The sequence below is a fragment of the Melospiza melodia genome, chromosome 18, assembly GCF_035770615.1.
Source record: "Melospiza melodia melodia isolate bMelMel2 chromosome 18, bMelMel2.pri, whole genome shotgun sequence".
NCBI classification, from domain to species: Eukaryota; Metazoa; Chordata; class Aves; order Passeriformes; family Passerellidae; genus Melospiza; species Melospiza melodia.
The window spans coordinates 10276861-10289564 of NC_086211.1; the positions used below are offsets into that span (position 1 = coordinate 10276861).

Here is a 12704-nt window from a genome sequence, read left to right on the forward strand (position 1 = left end):
AGAACAAAACAGAAGTCATGAACCATGTTCACCTACTACTTATGTATAGCTAAAAAGTTAATCTTGTTTTGATACCTGTAAAAAAATAAATAAAGCAGTGCACATGTACTGTAATACTACCCCAGCTTTCACTCTAGACACAGATCTTTTCCAATGAAAGGAGACATTTAAATGATGTTATTCTGGGAGAGGGAAGGGGCATTACAGCTCACCCTTGTGCAGCAGGCAAAACTAAGGCTGCTGCACATGCCCCAGTGTCAACCCAGCGTATTTTAAATTCAACCTCCTAAGTAAAATGTGGGTTGTATTCTCACCTCTTCAACTGCTACTTTCACAGTCAGGTTATTGGTACCAGGACACTGGAGGCAGAATGCACTTGATAATCCAGATGCAGACTCATTTTCACAGCTTTCTAGTGAGGGAAGAACTACAAGAATCTTCAACTTTTGGAAAAAACACAGGCAAGAGCCTTTATATTAAGAATTTATTTGCAATATACAAAAAGAATACATTCCTTTAATAAATCAAGGCATAAATTACTTTTCTATAATTAGACATGAGCTACATTTTTGTTCCACTTACAGATTACATTATCTTTTCTTCTTGCAAATGGTGTTGTTCACAGTACTCCTGAATTCCTGCAAAGATGGAGAAAAAGTAATGTAAGTACTATTTCAGTGGTATATCAGGAGTTTGTTGCTGCTGCATCACTCCTCTGTGGTTACAAGTATCTGAAGTTGGGCCTTCCTTACACTGAAAGTAGTTTTAGGATTATTTTAAACAGCACAGCACCAGCTGTTCAGGGAGTTTTTGCAAGGGGTTTTTGTTAGAAGTGGAGGCATTGGTCAGTCAGTTGCCTCCCACTGGGTTATGGTGAGCACCCCTCCACACCTGCTCGAGAGCCTCAGAAGGTTTCTCTGAGCACAAGGACACCCCATCTCTGAAAATGAAAGTCTGACTTCTCTGAAGTCAAATGTTGAAACCAGTTATCACATACAATTTCATTATCACTTTAGCAGCCGCGGTCTTTGCACCTGCTACTTTCAGAATTGCTGAGTCCTTCTCCTGATTTTATTTTGTGGAACAGTTACACAAGCTTGTGTAACACCTTTGTGTAGTGCAGCAGTGCTCAGCACCCAGGGGATTCATTTGCACAGTGATTCTCAGACTCACTTTGAATGATATTCCTGTAAGACAGTGTAGCTGGAGACTCAGGTGCTTCAGCCAAGAAAGACTGGCCGCTGTCACAACTTTTTCCTTGAAGGACAGAGAAAAAACACAGAAACAAAGCAACAGGAAAAGATGAGTTTTTCTGGTTTTTAGCCTTTATCTTGTTCCAGTTACGCCTCTTCAAACAGCCACCTGCATCTATTCCTTTTAGGAAGCCCTGAAGTCAGTAACAGGACTAGAAATACAGTGTACAGCTTGACAGAGCAATAGTACTAGCAGAAACCTTCAGCTGGAAGTACTGAGCTGTTCCTTGATGTCATTAATTCATGTATTAATTGATAAGTTAGTGGGCAAAGAACCACACCACCTCATGACCCACAAGGGAATTTGGGTAGTGCCAATAACAGTGAGGTTAAAGCACTGGTTTTAATGTTTGACATCTACAAAATACTCTTCTTTGAAGTGGTTATTATTTCATTCAGTTTGCATTTGCAGGTGACTTCACCAAAGAGAAAAAACATGTTGTATTTCAGATATGATTACAGAGCTGAAAAGATGTAGCATGTAATCTTAACTGATTAAGGAAAAGTAAAGGAAATTACCCCAGCACTTCCCACATTCTACACCAAGCTATAGTCATAGTTCCAGTGACATTTGATTCAAAAAAACATTCTATCTAGAAGTGCTAAGAGACATCAGTGCCCACATCACGGTTTTGCAGCAGTAACATCAGTATAGGAGGAACAACTTGCTTTAAGTGCAGTGCAATAAGTGACTTTACCTATCTGTGGATCCAGAGGCACTTTACCCAGGAGAGAAACACTCAAGTTCTGGCACATCTTCTCTGCACCACCAGTAGTTGGGGGAAAGATCTGAGATTCATTCTGGGACAACAAGAAAATCAGAGTTAAAATACTGCAATTCTGAGAAAAGGGCATTGTTGGAGCAATGTTTGCTATCCAAGCAATGCCAAGGAAAGAACACTGTAATACACAGCCAGCCTTACCTTACACTTGGGACACACAAAGCCACTCATGTTCTCCACCACACCTATGATGGGCAGCTTCACCTTGCGGCAGAAGTTGATCTCCTTCCGAACATCCTGAAGTGACACTTCCTACAAACAACAGCAAACACTTGTATTTCAGCTGTTTCATGCTGAATCCATTCAGTAACCTCTGTAGAGCTACTGTATAATGAATTATTATTGCTGCCTTCATATTTTTAGGAACACAAACCTGTGCTATGAGCTCCATCAACAGAGCAGGTACAACACTTCAAGACTACTGGATGTGGTTCTGTTTTGAAATCTGACTCTAGTCAATATTCACCCACGTTTGTGTTTTATATCTCCTATGTTCATCTCTTATCTTCTTTAAATGCAACTTTTTCACATTTTCATCTTACAGAAGGACCCTTGGTATTCTCCACAGAGTGAAGACAAGAACCACCAGGCTTACACTAGTTATCTTTTTTCCAATAAATTTAAAATATCTTATTCTCTCCTCAGAGTTTTCATGTATATGACTCACCTCATCCATTCTCCCGTTCCCTTCCTCCTTCACCACCTCTCTGGTATTGTCCTCAACACTTTGCTTCCTTTATGTGTTATCCTTTCTGCTGTTATAGAAATACTTCATGTCACATGCTAGTTTGATCTCCTGTTCTGTTCCAAACCAGACATGAAAACCTCTGTTTGAACTGGGGGTGGTTTTAGTTTCAGCTTTCCAGGGGCTGATTTCTCTTTTAAAAATGCACATGACAAAGCTGCCTACTTTGGTGGGTCACCTGGAGGAGACAGGCTACTTCACCGGTGTCAGAGAGTGCACAGCTTATCACTTAAAAACAAAGCTTCTAACAAACATTCTTCTGAACATTAAGCTGTTGGTGAGTAAATTGCAGATCCACAATGGTGTTAAGTCTGATTCTGAAGGAGGAAATGACACACTGCATTTCCTTTCACCACACTGGTCTCAACAGCTTTTGATTGTGAGCTGCTGTGGTTTAGTGACCCATGTGGATCCCCATCCCTGACACATCCACCTAACCCACAGACCAGCCAGCTGCAGGGGCAACACAACAAAGTAATTTCCCTGAGATGCTGCACCGTTAGATTTCTGTGAAATCAACAGCCTGGAAGCCAAGGGCTGCCTGGAAGTGCCATGATGCTTCCCTGGTGGGCTCTGGCTCACACCTGGGGGGTGGTGACGATGACAGCGCCGTCGATGCGGGTGGCACTGAGGTACTGCACGATGGACAGGTGCTCGTCCGACGTCCCTGGGGGCGTGTCCACGATCAGGTAATCCACTTCACCCCAGTCCACATCACGCAGAAACTGCTTGATCAGCCCTACAGGAAAGGACAGGAACGTGGAAGAGAAAAAGGTATCTTCCTGTGTTTGAAATTTCTGGGTCTTAGCTAACTACCCTATCTACATGACTAAACATATTTCTACACTTGAAACTTTTCAAGTATGTAAATTACTGCTGAAAACACTCAATACATACCATTCTTTTTTGGTCCTCTCCAGATGACAGCATCATCAGGACTACTAAGCAAGAATCCCACTGACATGACACCTAAGTTTTCTTCAACATACTGAAAGAGAAGTAGAGAAACATAACAGTGAAGAAAGACTAGAGAAACAGACTCTGAACCCCTATTTTACAGAAAAAGCAAATGAGGGGGAAGACATTAACGAAATAAAAGCAGAGAACTTTATCTTTTATCACAGGGCAATTAAAAACTGCATCCTGTGCAACACTTACTAACTATACTAAGAATGAAAAAATGAAATTGTTACAGCAGTTTATGGAATCACTGGGGACAACAGAAGGATAAAAGCAGCTTTCTCTCTCAACACCGGTTGCCTTTCTAACAGCATGCACACTACAGGGGATCTTTAGACAACCAACAGTACTGCAAAATCTCTGCATATTCCAAAGATTAGTAAGGTTTGTCTTGGGTGCAATATACTTCTTGGCTGTCACAGAAGACATGACACACTACAGCATGTTACTCCAAAATAACAAACCTGAGCAATTTATATTTATTTCCCATATTGCAAAGTCAGTAGACACAAGGTAATAAAACAATTCTAGAAATACAGTACTACTGTTTTTAAGAAATTTAACACTCTGATCTACATAGTCTATATCCCGATTCTATACGATATGTATCTCGATTTCATAGATCTAATCGATATTCTATAAAATCTGGAAATACATTCTATAGTGTTCTCTAGATACTCTATAGAGCATGGATATAGGTTATATAGATCTATAGAATCTGCGCATGCAGCATCTGTAGATTCTATATCTGTAGATTCAATAGAATCTGGATATTTAAGTCATTAGAAGAAGAATTAACAAGAGTACTCCCTGCTCCTCCCTCACTCTTTTTTCACTGTAGAAGATGGTGCCCAACCCAAAAACACCCAATGAACTTTCTGAAACAACAGCATCAACTCACCACTGGAGACCATCCAGACCCACTCTGATGAACCTGAAAATTGAAGTGATACACAAAAGCTGCAATAGCAACAAATGTTACACAAACCATAAACGTTAGTCAAACCTGGGCAAAGAGCTCTCCTGCCTGCAGGAACAATCCTGCTTTTGTGGGGCAGCTGAGGTAAAAATGCAAGAGCACCAGATCTCCATTAATAAGTGAACAACAACTGTTCAACCCTTATGCAAGTTTACTCATTACTTGCATTTGTAAGAAATATTCAAGGGCTGATAAAGCACATCACACTAATAGTACTCATGTAGTAGTTTCAAGTAGTCAGCATTATGTGGCTGACATGCAATGAAAGTTGGTTTGCAGAACTGCTCATCCTGAAAGCAAATGACTCTTTTGCAAAATATGTTATGTTGAACTTCTACATCTCACCTCATTTCCCTACCACTGCCCCACATTTCCCATTATGCACTCCTTTTAGAAGCTCTACATCCAAAAAACCTGAATACGCTAATGAAAAACAGAGAAACCCCCTCTGGCCATGAACAAGATGCTTGAGCATTCACTCACCTGTTCTCCTTCTAGACCCATAATTTTAGGAATCGATGGCCCACAGATATCTATGTCGAGCAGAGCAACCTGGAAAAGAAACCAGCCAACCTGCCCCACTGGAAACAAGGTAGCACAGGGCTGTCTCTAAAGGCAATCTCATGCAATGAAATCACTCCAGCAAGACTCATCCAGAAAGTCAAACTTTAACGAGCAGGGACACCCGATCGGTACCTGCCCGCAGGTGCTCGGCCCCGACCCCTCGCCGCCCATCCTGCCCGTGCCCTCTGCCCACCTGCTTGGTCTCGTCCGCCGCCAGCCCGTGCGCCAGGAGGGCGCTGAAGGTGCTCTTGCCCACGCCGCCCTTCCCGGAGAGCACCAGCACCGTGTGCCGCACCGCCCGCAGCCGCGCCCGCAGCTCCGCCGCCTCCGCTGCAGACACCGCGGAGACACCGCGCGGTCAGCGCGCCCACACCGCCCCCCGAACCGGCACCGCGCCCCATCCCGAGCCGGCACCGCGCCCCACCCCGAGCCGGCACCGCGCCCCACCCCGAGCCGGCACCGCGCCCCCCCCGAGCCGGCACCGCGCTCCCACCCTGAGCCGGCACCGCGCTCCCCCCGAGCCGGCACCGCGCCCTCCGAACCGGCACCGCGCCCTCCCCCGAGCCGGCACCGCGCCCTCCGAACCGGCACCGCGCCCTCCGAACCGGCACCGCGCCCCCCCCCGAGCCGGCACCGCGCCCTCCGAACCGGCACCGCGCCCCCCGAACCGGCACCGCGCCCCCCCCGAGCCGGCACCGCGCCCTCCGAACCGGCACCGCGCCCCCCCCCGAGCCGTGCCCGGACGGCCGCTGCACTCACCCGGGTCCGGCCCGGCCGCGCCGGCCGCGCAGAGCCCCTGGTTGGGGCATCCCTGGCAGGCGGCCGCCCTGCCCGCCTGGGCGCTGCCGGTCCCGGGGCACTCTGCGAAGGACAGCGAGAGCTGGGCCGCGAGTGCCGTGAGCGGGGAGCCCGTCCCGCCCCGTACGGCCCCGCCGCTCACCCTCCGGCGCGCCCGGCGCCTCCGCCATAGCGCTGCGTCACTTCCGCCAGCGCCGCCGCCGGGGGCGGGGCCTCGCGCCCGTGGTGCTCACCCGCTGCCGCCTGGGGGCGCTGCCGCCGAGGGCTCGGCTGACCCGGGGCACCAGTGAGGGACCGGTGACACCAGTGAGGGACTCGGTGACACACGAGAGCCCTTGTGACACCAGTGAGGGACCGGTGATATCCCGGAGCCCCGCTGACACACGAGAGCCCCCGTTTCCCTCCGGAGCTGTGTCGCGGCGGGCTCTGCCCGGCTCACCCGGCGCTGCGCACAGCCCGCGCACTGGAGCTGCCTTGGGCAGAGCAATGGCCGGGGAAGGGCACGGATCCGGGCCGGTACCGCAGGCCGGTACCGCAGGCCGGTACCTCAGGCCGGTACCTCAGGCCGGGTGCTCCCCGGGCCGTGCCCGCCGGGCCGCTGGAGGAACCGCGCTCCAGCCTTGAACCCGCTCCCGGCACGGCGCTGGCCCGCTGCCGAGGGAAGCGTTGCACAGCAATACCTTCACTGTTTCATTCCCAGATTATGTATCATTCCGGTAAACACGCGCTGTTGCGGTATTTCTTGGCAATTCTGAGTATATTAATTCTGTATCCTGCTGATACGCCATCTCCATTAATTGAATGAGTACATTTATTTGGAAGATTACACTGCCTTAACTTGGCCAATCAACTTCTAAGCAATTAAAAAGGTCGCTGTACTTGGTACATAAAAAATAATAAAATAATTTTCCAAACCCAGGAAATGTGCACCAGCTGCTGATGCGATCTGGACCCTATTACTGACCACCTTATCCCAGTCACTGCTCCCTCTCTCTTTCTCCCAAATCCACCTGAGCACAGCCTTGTCCTCTCTTCTGCTCCTAACATCACTGCTGTAAAAAGGATATTTTCCTGATGCAAGCACAGTTGGAAGTCTCAAATACTCCCATTTCAGACCAATTAGTCCCAAAACTTGTTTGTTTTAATATACAAGTGTGTAAGTTATTATTTGAGATGGTGTCACCTTGGAAATAGAAGCAATAGAGGGCAGTGTCTCTGTGCTAATGCCTTGTCGGCTCCCTGAGCACTAACACAGCAGGAATCCAGCGGTGAATGCACTTCACAATCTCAAATGACAACGACTCTGTCTTGTTGGAAGGAGAAAAAATAATCGGTATTATTTGATTTATTTGATTACTTATGTGCTGTTTTTCATTAAAAGATCACCTCATTCACTACTGAAACGAAGGCATATCCAAAGGAAACTTGGCAAGCATTCCGCTGACTCCAGTACCTCTACCTACTTTTAGGATTAGCCATGAATAAAATTATTCTCATCAGCTCTAGTAAAAAGCAGATTAATGCAGATAAATTTTGCAGACCTTTTCCTTTCTCACCATCTAAAAAACGACATTATTCATTAAAGTTTTCCTGAAACCCTTTGGCAGTCTGAGACATACCTGCAGCACTCAGAAGCAGAGCAAGTACCTTCTGCTTCAAAAGACCCAGATCAATAAATTACAGTCTGAAAAAGCAATGTTAAAGAACAGATCAAGTACTAAGTATTTCAGATAGTCAAGATGGAAACCTACTTAGAAATTTAATTTTCCTATGGAAAAATAAATATAATCCATCAGATCATAGAGAAGGGGAAAGAAACCCAACCCCAAATATCCTGCAGGAAATAGATTGAGATTGTCTGGGTCAGTAGCTGTGAGCAGTGCCAGCTCAGATTCAGTACACTGATTTAATACACTTTATTACACTGGTTACCTGAAGCTTCTCAGAGCAGCTGCCTAAATAAGTGTGCAGCACTAAGGAATTCCAAATCACTTAGGAAGGTCAGTATTTCAGTTTGGAGACCCTACAAATTATTGAAAAAAACACTACTGAGAAAACACCACTGACAAAACCGAAAGTAATGTTTTCTTTTTGCATCCTTTGATACTTACTCTCAGTGTTCAATTAAAATCTAGAGTAATGTGAACTGAAAAAAATAGTGACTTATCCCTGCAAAGTTTAATGTGCAGACCTAATTCTTAGCATAAAGCTTTGTACGGAGAAAGAAGACTAAATGCAGATAGATAGTTGTCTCAGCCTTTCAATTTGGTGAGTAAAATACATGTACTTTTCATAGAATACATTAAACACTTGGGTGAAGAGAGGGGTGATCTAGCAGGCAAAGCAAGGCATTAAAGAAGTGGTGAATTTAAGTCCAAAGACAGCAGCTTACACCACACCAGCAGTTTTGAAGCCAGGGGCTCAGGCTGCAAGTTATTGGAAATCCCTGCTGAGTGCTTCAGCTCCTGCATCATGGGCTGAATCCAGAGCAGACAATATCAGGTGCTCTCAACATGCAGGGGCCAACTCTGTCGTGCTCTGAAAGGATGCAGACTTGGACTGGAGTGCACAGCTGGGGAGAGGTGGAATCATTTAATCTGTATTAACCCGAGCTTTAATAATCATGTTGCTGAAGTAGCAGATGCAAAGAACAAACTCCAAAGAGAACTGAGGTAAGATTGACTAAAAGTTGGCCACTGCCTATTATCTTATAATACCCAAAGGGCATAGGAATGTTCTGTAGCACTTACATGCTTCCTGGAAAAGCACCTCCTCACAAGACACACCTGTATTCCCTTCCCTGGAACTGCCTGTGGCTCACAGCCAGCCTGAGAGGAGCCTGCTCACAGACAGATGTCAGAGTTTTACAAGGAACCTCACAGCATCTGCCCAGAATCACACACTGCCTATGATCATTTGCAACTTACGTGTTTAAAGTGGAGAAAGATACCTTAGAAGTTATTTTTTTCTATTTTACTTTTATTTATAATATTCCCCTGGCCATTTCCTGATGTAGAAATTGTACATTAATTATTTTTTTCTCTTAAACAGTAACCAAACTTTGGAAAGTGTGCAAATAAAGAGGCCCTCAAACAGGACATTCATCTGTTTTAGAAGAAGAAGATAACTGAGCTTTTGCTCTTTTATTTTGCAGCAGCCAGGGAAGAGCCTCATCAACTAAAATTTAGAAGCATTTATATTCAGAATGTCATTAGTTTATGACTAATGGAACTTAACACCAAAGTTCCAAGTTTTCCTTGCCTTTTGATAAATACATTCCCATATCTTTAGTCTGAATGCTGGTCTGGCTCTGGTCAGAAACAGTCTGATATTTGAGAGTGGGTCACAGTGAACTTTTCAACCACATGTTCTGCCCTTGTCTTCCTGTTATACAAAGCAGAAATGGCACAGAAGAAGTCAGACCTGTATTAATCTCTGTCTATATTGCCTCTGCAGTAAGTTTTCCCTAAAATAAGTCATATGTTGGAAGTATATTAATTGAATTTTGAAACATACATTCTGAAGTTAACCTGAAGTTAACCTTTGTACTGACAGATAAAATTTTGTCAAGCAGCAAGACTCATCTGCTACTTTCATACAGCTCCACTTAAAGTTCTTTACGTTTTTCCATTAAGATTCTTTCTCTTACAGAGCAGCCTCACGTTCACTCATTTTTTCAATGCACATTTGGAAACAATAGAGTTTTCCTGCAATTCTATTTGTCATAAGTAGTTTAAGATGTTTTCAGTTTATTTTTAGGGACTCTTAGGAAAGTTCAAATAACCAGCTAAATATGTGTAAGCTCACAGCACTTAAATACATTTTCTTTTTCTTTCTCTCCCCTGTCTACAAAGCACAAAAGATGTAGTTTTTCTTGTGTACTTTAGCTTTTATATGATCTCACCAGCTATAGCCCTTTATGCCTGAATTAGCTATCCATCTATGTTTCTCATGGATTTAAATGTATGAACATTTGCATCACATTTTCCATTGGTGTTTTCTATTGTTTTTAAGTGCCCCTATATAAAATAATTTCTGGCAGGAGGGAGCACAAGTGCTTTGTGAGATATTGACACACAAGGAGGAATTTTGTCATGGAGTCTAGCGACAACTGAATTATAATGGAAAAACCAGTAGCTATATTATTAAAAGCAATAATCAACTACCTGGGGAAACTTGAGTATTTGTATTTGTGTAAAGAATAATTTGTTTCTATAGTATATGTGGATCAAACACATCAGAGAAGAATAAAGTCTTGTTGAGGCTGTTTCTGCTGAGTTGTTGATTAGTGCATACATAGCAGAGACACTTTACTTCTCACAGACTCCACAGTAATGGAGTTACAACAGAATTACAAAATGCTAGAGTGAAAGCAAACAGCTTATGCCAGTGAGGAGGAATTCAGGCTGGTCAGCGTTGTCTAAATAAAATGAAAATGCAATAGGTTCACTGAGCAAAACCAGAGCTGGTTAAGATCTGGGTGAAGTTACATGGGAGAAGTCCTGGTAATTCTCTGGCTCCTGACTATACATCAGAGGAACAAGAGGAAGCAGAAGGCAAGCATCAGCAAGCATCCTGGAGCACCCTTTCTTCTTTCTCCAGTCCATAATAATTAGAGAAAGAAGCACTGCTAGGATTGCTTCAATAGGACAGCCTTTGGCTTAGTTCTTGAATTCTACCACAGTTCTGTTCTTCCACTGGGAGTGATTATAGTGAAGGCAGCTCCTACAGTTCCTGCTCCCTTCTCCTCCAATAGCAATTAGACAAAGGGTGCTGTGAGTTCAGGTTTTGTGTTTAAGAAACATCAATCTTTCAAAGGCTGTTCTTGCACTGAGTTCTCAAGCAATGGATGCCACTTTCAGACATATTCCTTTCTGACAAATTTTCCTAGCTAAGCAGGCTAGCTTCATAAAATGAGAGGAAAATCAACATAGTAATTATTTGCTATCTTGGAAGCAAAAAAGCCTGCTATTTTAATGAGGTCTGGAGCCCATTTTGGAATGAAAAATATTTTTCTGATTTGTAAAACAGCAAAATCTTTTTCAGATCAAAAAAGTCCAACCAAAACCAAACACCAAAACAACATACTGGGACCCTCCTGCAACCATTTGTTTCTAAAATCAGTACCCTGAAAAGGGAAATAATCAAAAACTACATAAGAGAGTAAACAGTGTGAATATGGTGCTGATCTAAAAATGACCCCATGCTGAAATGGCATATTTTCTTCTCTTTATATCCCTTGCACATAAAAGTCTATGATTAATTTATCTTACTAGATTCTGGGATTAATCTTGGTTATAACATTTGAGAAATCCAGAAATTGGGTAGTGGAACCCTGGAGGTGCTGGAGGCAGAAGCCTGGAAGCCCTGGTGAGGTATCTGGCAAGGGTTAGGTGACAAACCCGAGAAGGCATCACAGCTCCTCTGCATTTCATCATCACTGGGCTCAGAGCAGGTGCTCATTTGGGGATGCAAACATTCTGAGGAGTTCAAGCACAGCCTGGCACTCTGCTCAGACTCAGAGCTGCTCTGAGCACATCCTCAGACTGGTGAACAGAAAACAGTGTGGGCACAAGTCACTGTGGAAGAGGGGAGTGGTACATTGCCATCAACATGCCCCAAGAAACACTCAGTTTATGCCAAATGATGTCGTGGTAAATGTATTTTAGATTTGGTGTAAAAGGACACAAATCTTTAGGAAAAGAAGGAAAGCCTTTAATCATAGTGCCAGCCCTCATTGATATGTTTGTATCTGCTTTCCACAAAGTTAATATTAGCAGAAATAGTTATCTTGGCTTCAGCCTCCTGGAAGTACCAATAGGCCAGGATGTTTATGGACATGAGCTCTGGGAATCAGTCAGAGCAGGCAGCAAGGGCCATGTTTACCCAGCCCAGTATTGGGGCCATGTCTGAACAGAGGATTAGCTCTTCCAGCTCCAACACCTGTCCTGTGCTCAGGGCTGTCCCATGCCCAGCACCACCCTTCCTGCAGGCCTTGCTGTTTTAAGGCTGGGAGCACAGGGATCAGAAAGATGCTAGAAAAACATGTATATATTAAATAAAATCTTGAAAAAATAACCACCCACTCCAACAAACAAGTCATCAGGATTCTGAGTATTTCCACTGAGCTCACTGAGAATGCTTTTAGAAACAGCTTCATTGTGCTGGGGATTTTTATCCCTGGGGTATGAAAAGGCAATTTATTATATCAATATAGAAGGGAATTTGACTCTCACTTTCTTTTTTGCCTATATTTTTACTCTCTACCAGAAGAGCCTACAGTATTGCCTATAGTATTTTGTTTTAGTAGCTTACTCCTCAGAATGTCTATGACATGACAGTAAAACCAGTCAGGTTAAAATTATTTTAGATTCCAGATCTGGATTATGCTTTCAGTTGAAATATTGCAAGTTATCATAGTACTTTGAAATAATGTGGCATATATCCTAAAATTAATTGTGAAATCATTAATGAGTATTTATTCAGTCAAGTATAACATCAACAAATGTTAAATTTTACAAAATAATTTAGGCAAAATATTTAGTGAAACTGACTGAGAAGCAAAGTATTAAAGGAATTTAAAAATGAAAAGGCACAAGTGTGTTCCTCCTACCACATTACCT

The 12704-nt window shown here is 43.9% G+C and overlaps 1 protein-coding gene across 1 annotated transcript; it reads right to left on the reverse strand.

The window, feature by feature from the left end:
* Positions 1–470: 470 nt before the first annotated feature.
* Positions 471–6251, reverse strand: NUBP1 (NUBP iron-sulfur cluster assembly factor 1, cytosolic). Its single transcript, XM_063171456.1, has 11 exons — positions 6224–6251; positions 6043–6144; positions 5477–5613; positions 5203–5271; positions 4642–4674; positions 3678–3768; positions 3365–3519; positions 2177–2287; positions 1952–2054; positions 1174–1257; positions 471–638 (listed from the first exon to the last, which is right to left on the reverse strand). The coding sequence occupies exons 1-11, from the start codon at positions 6249–6251 to the stop codon at positions 586–588; spliced, it is 966 nt and encodes a 321-aa protein (XP_063027526.1). The 3' UTR covers positions 471–585.
* Positions 6252–12704: the final 6453 nt, after the last annotated feature.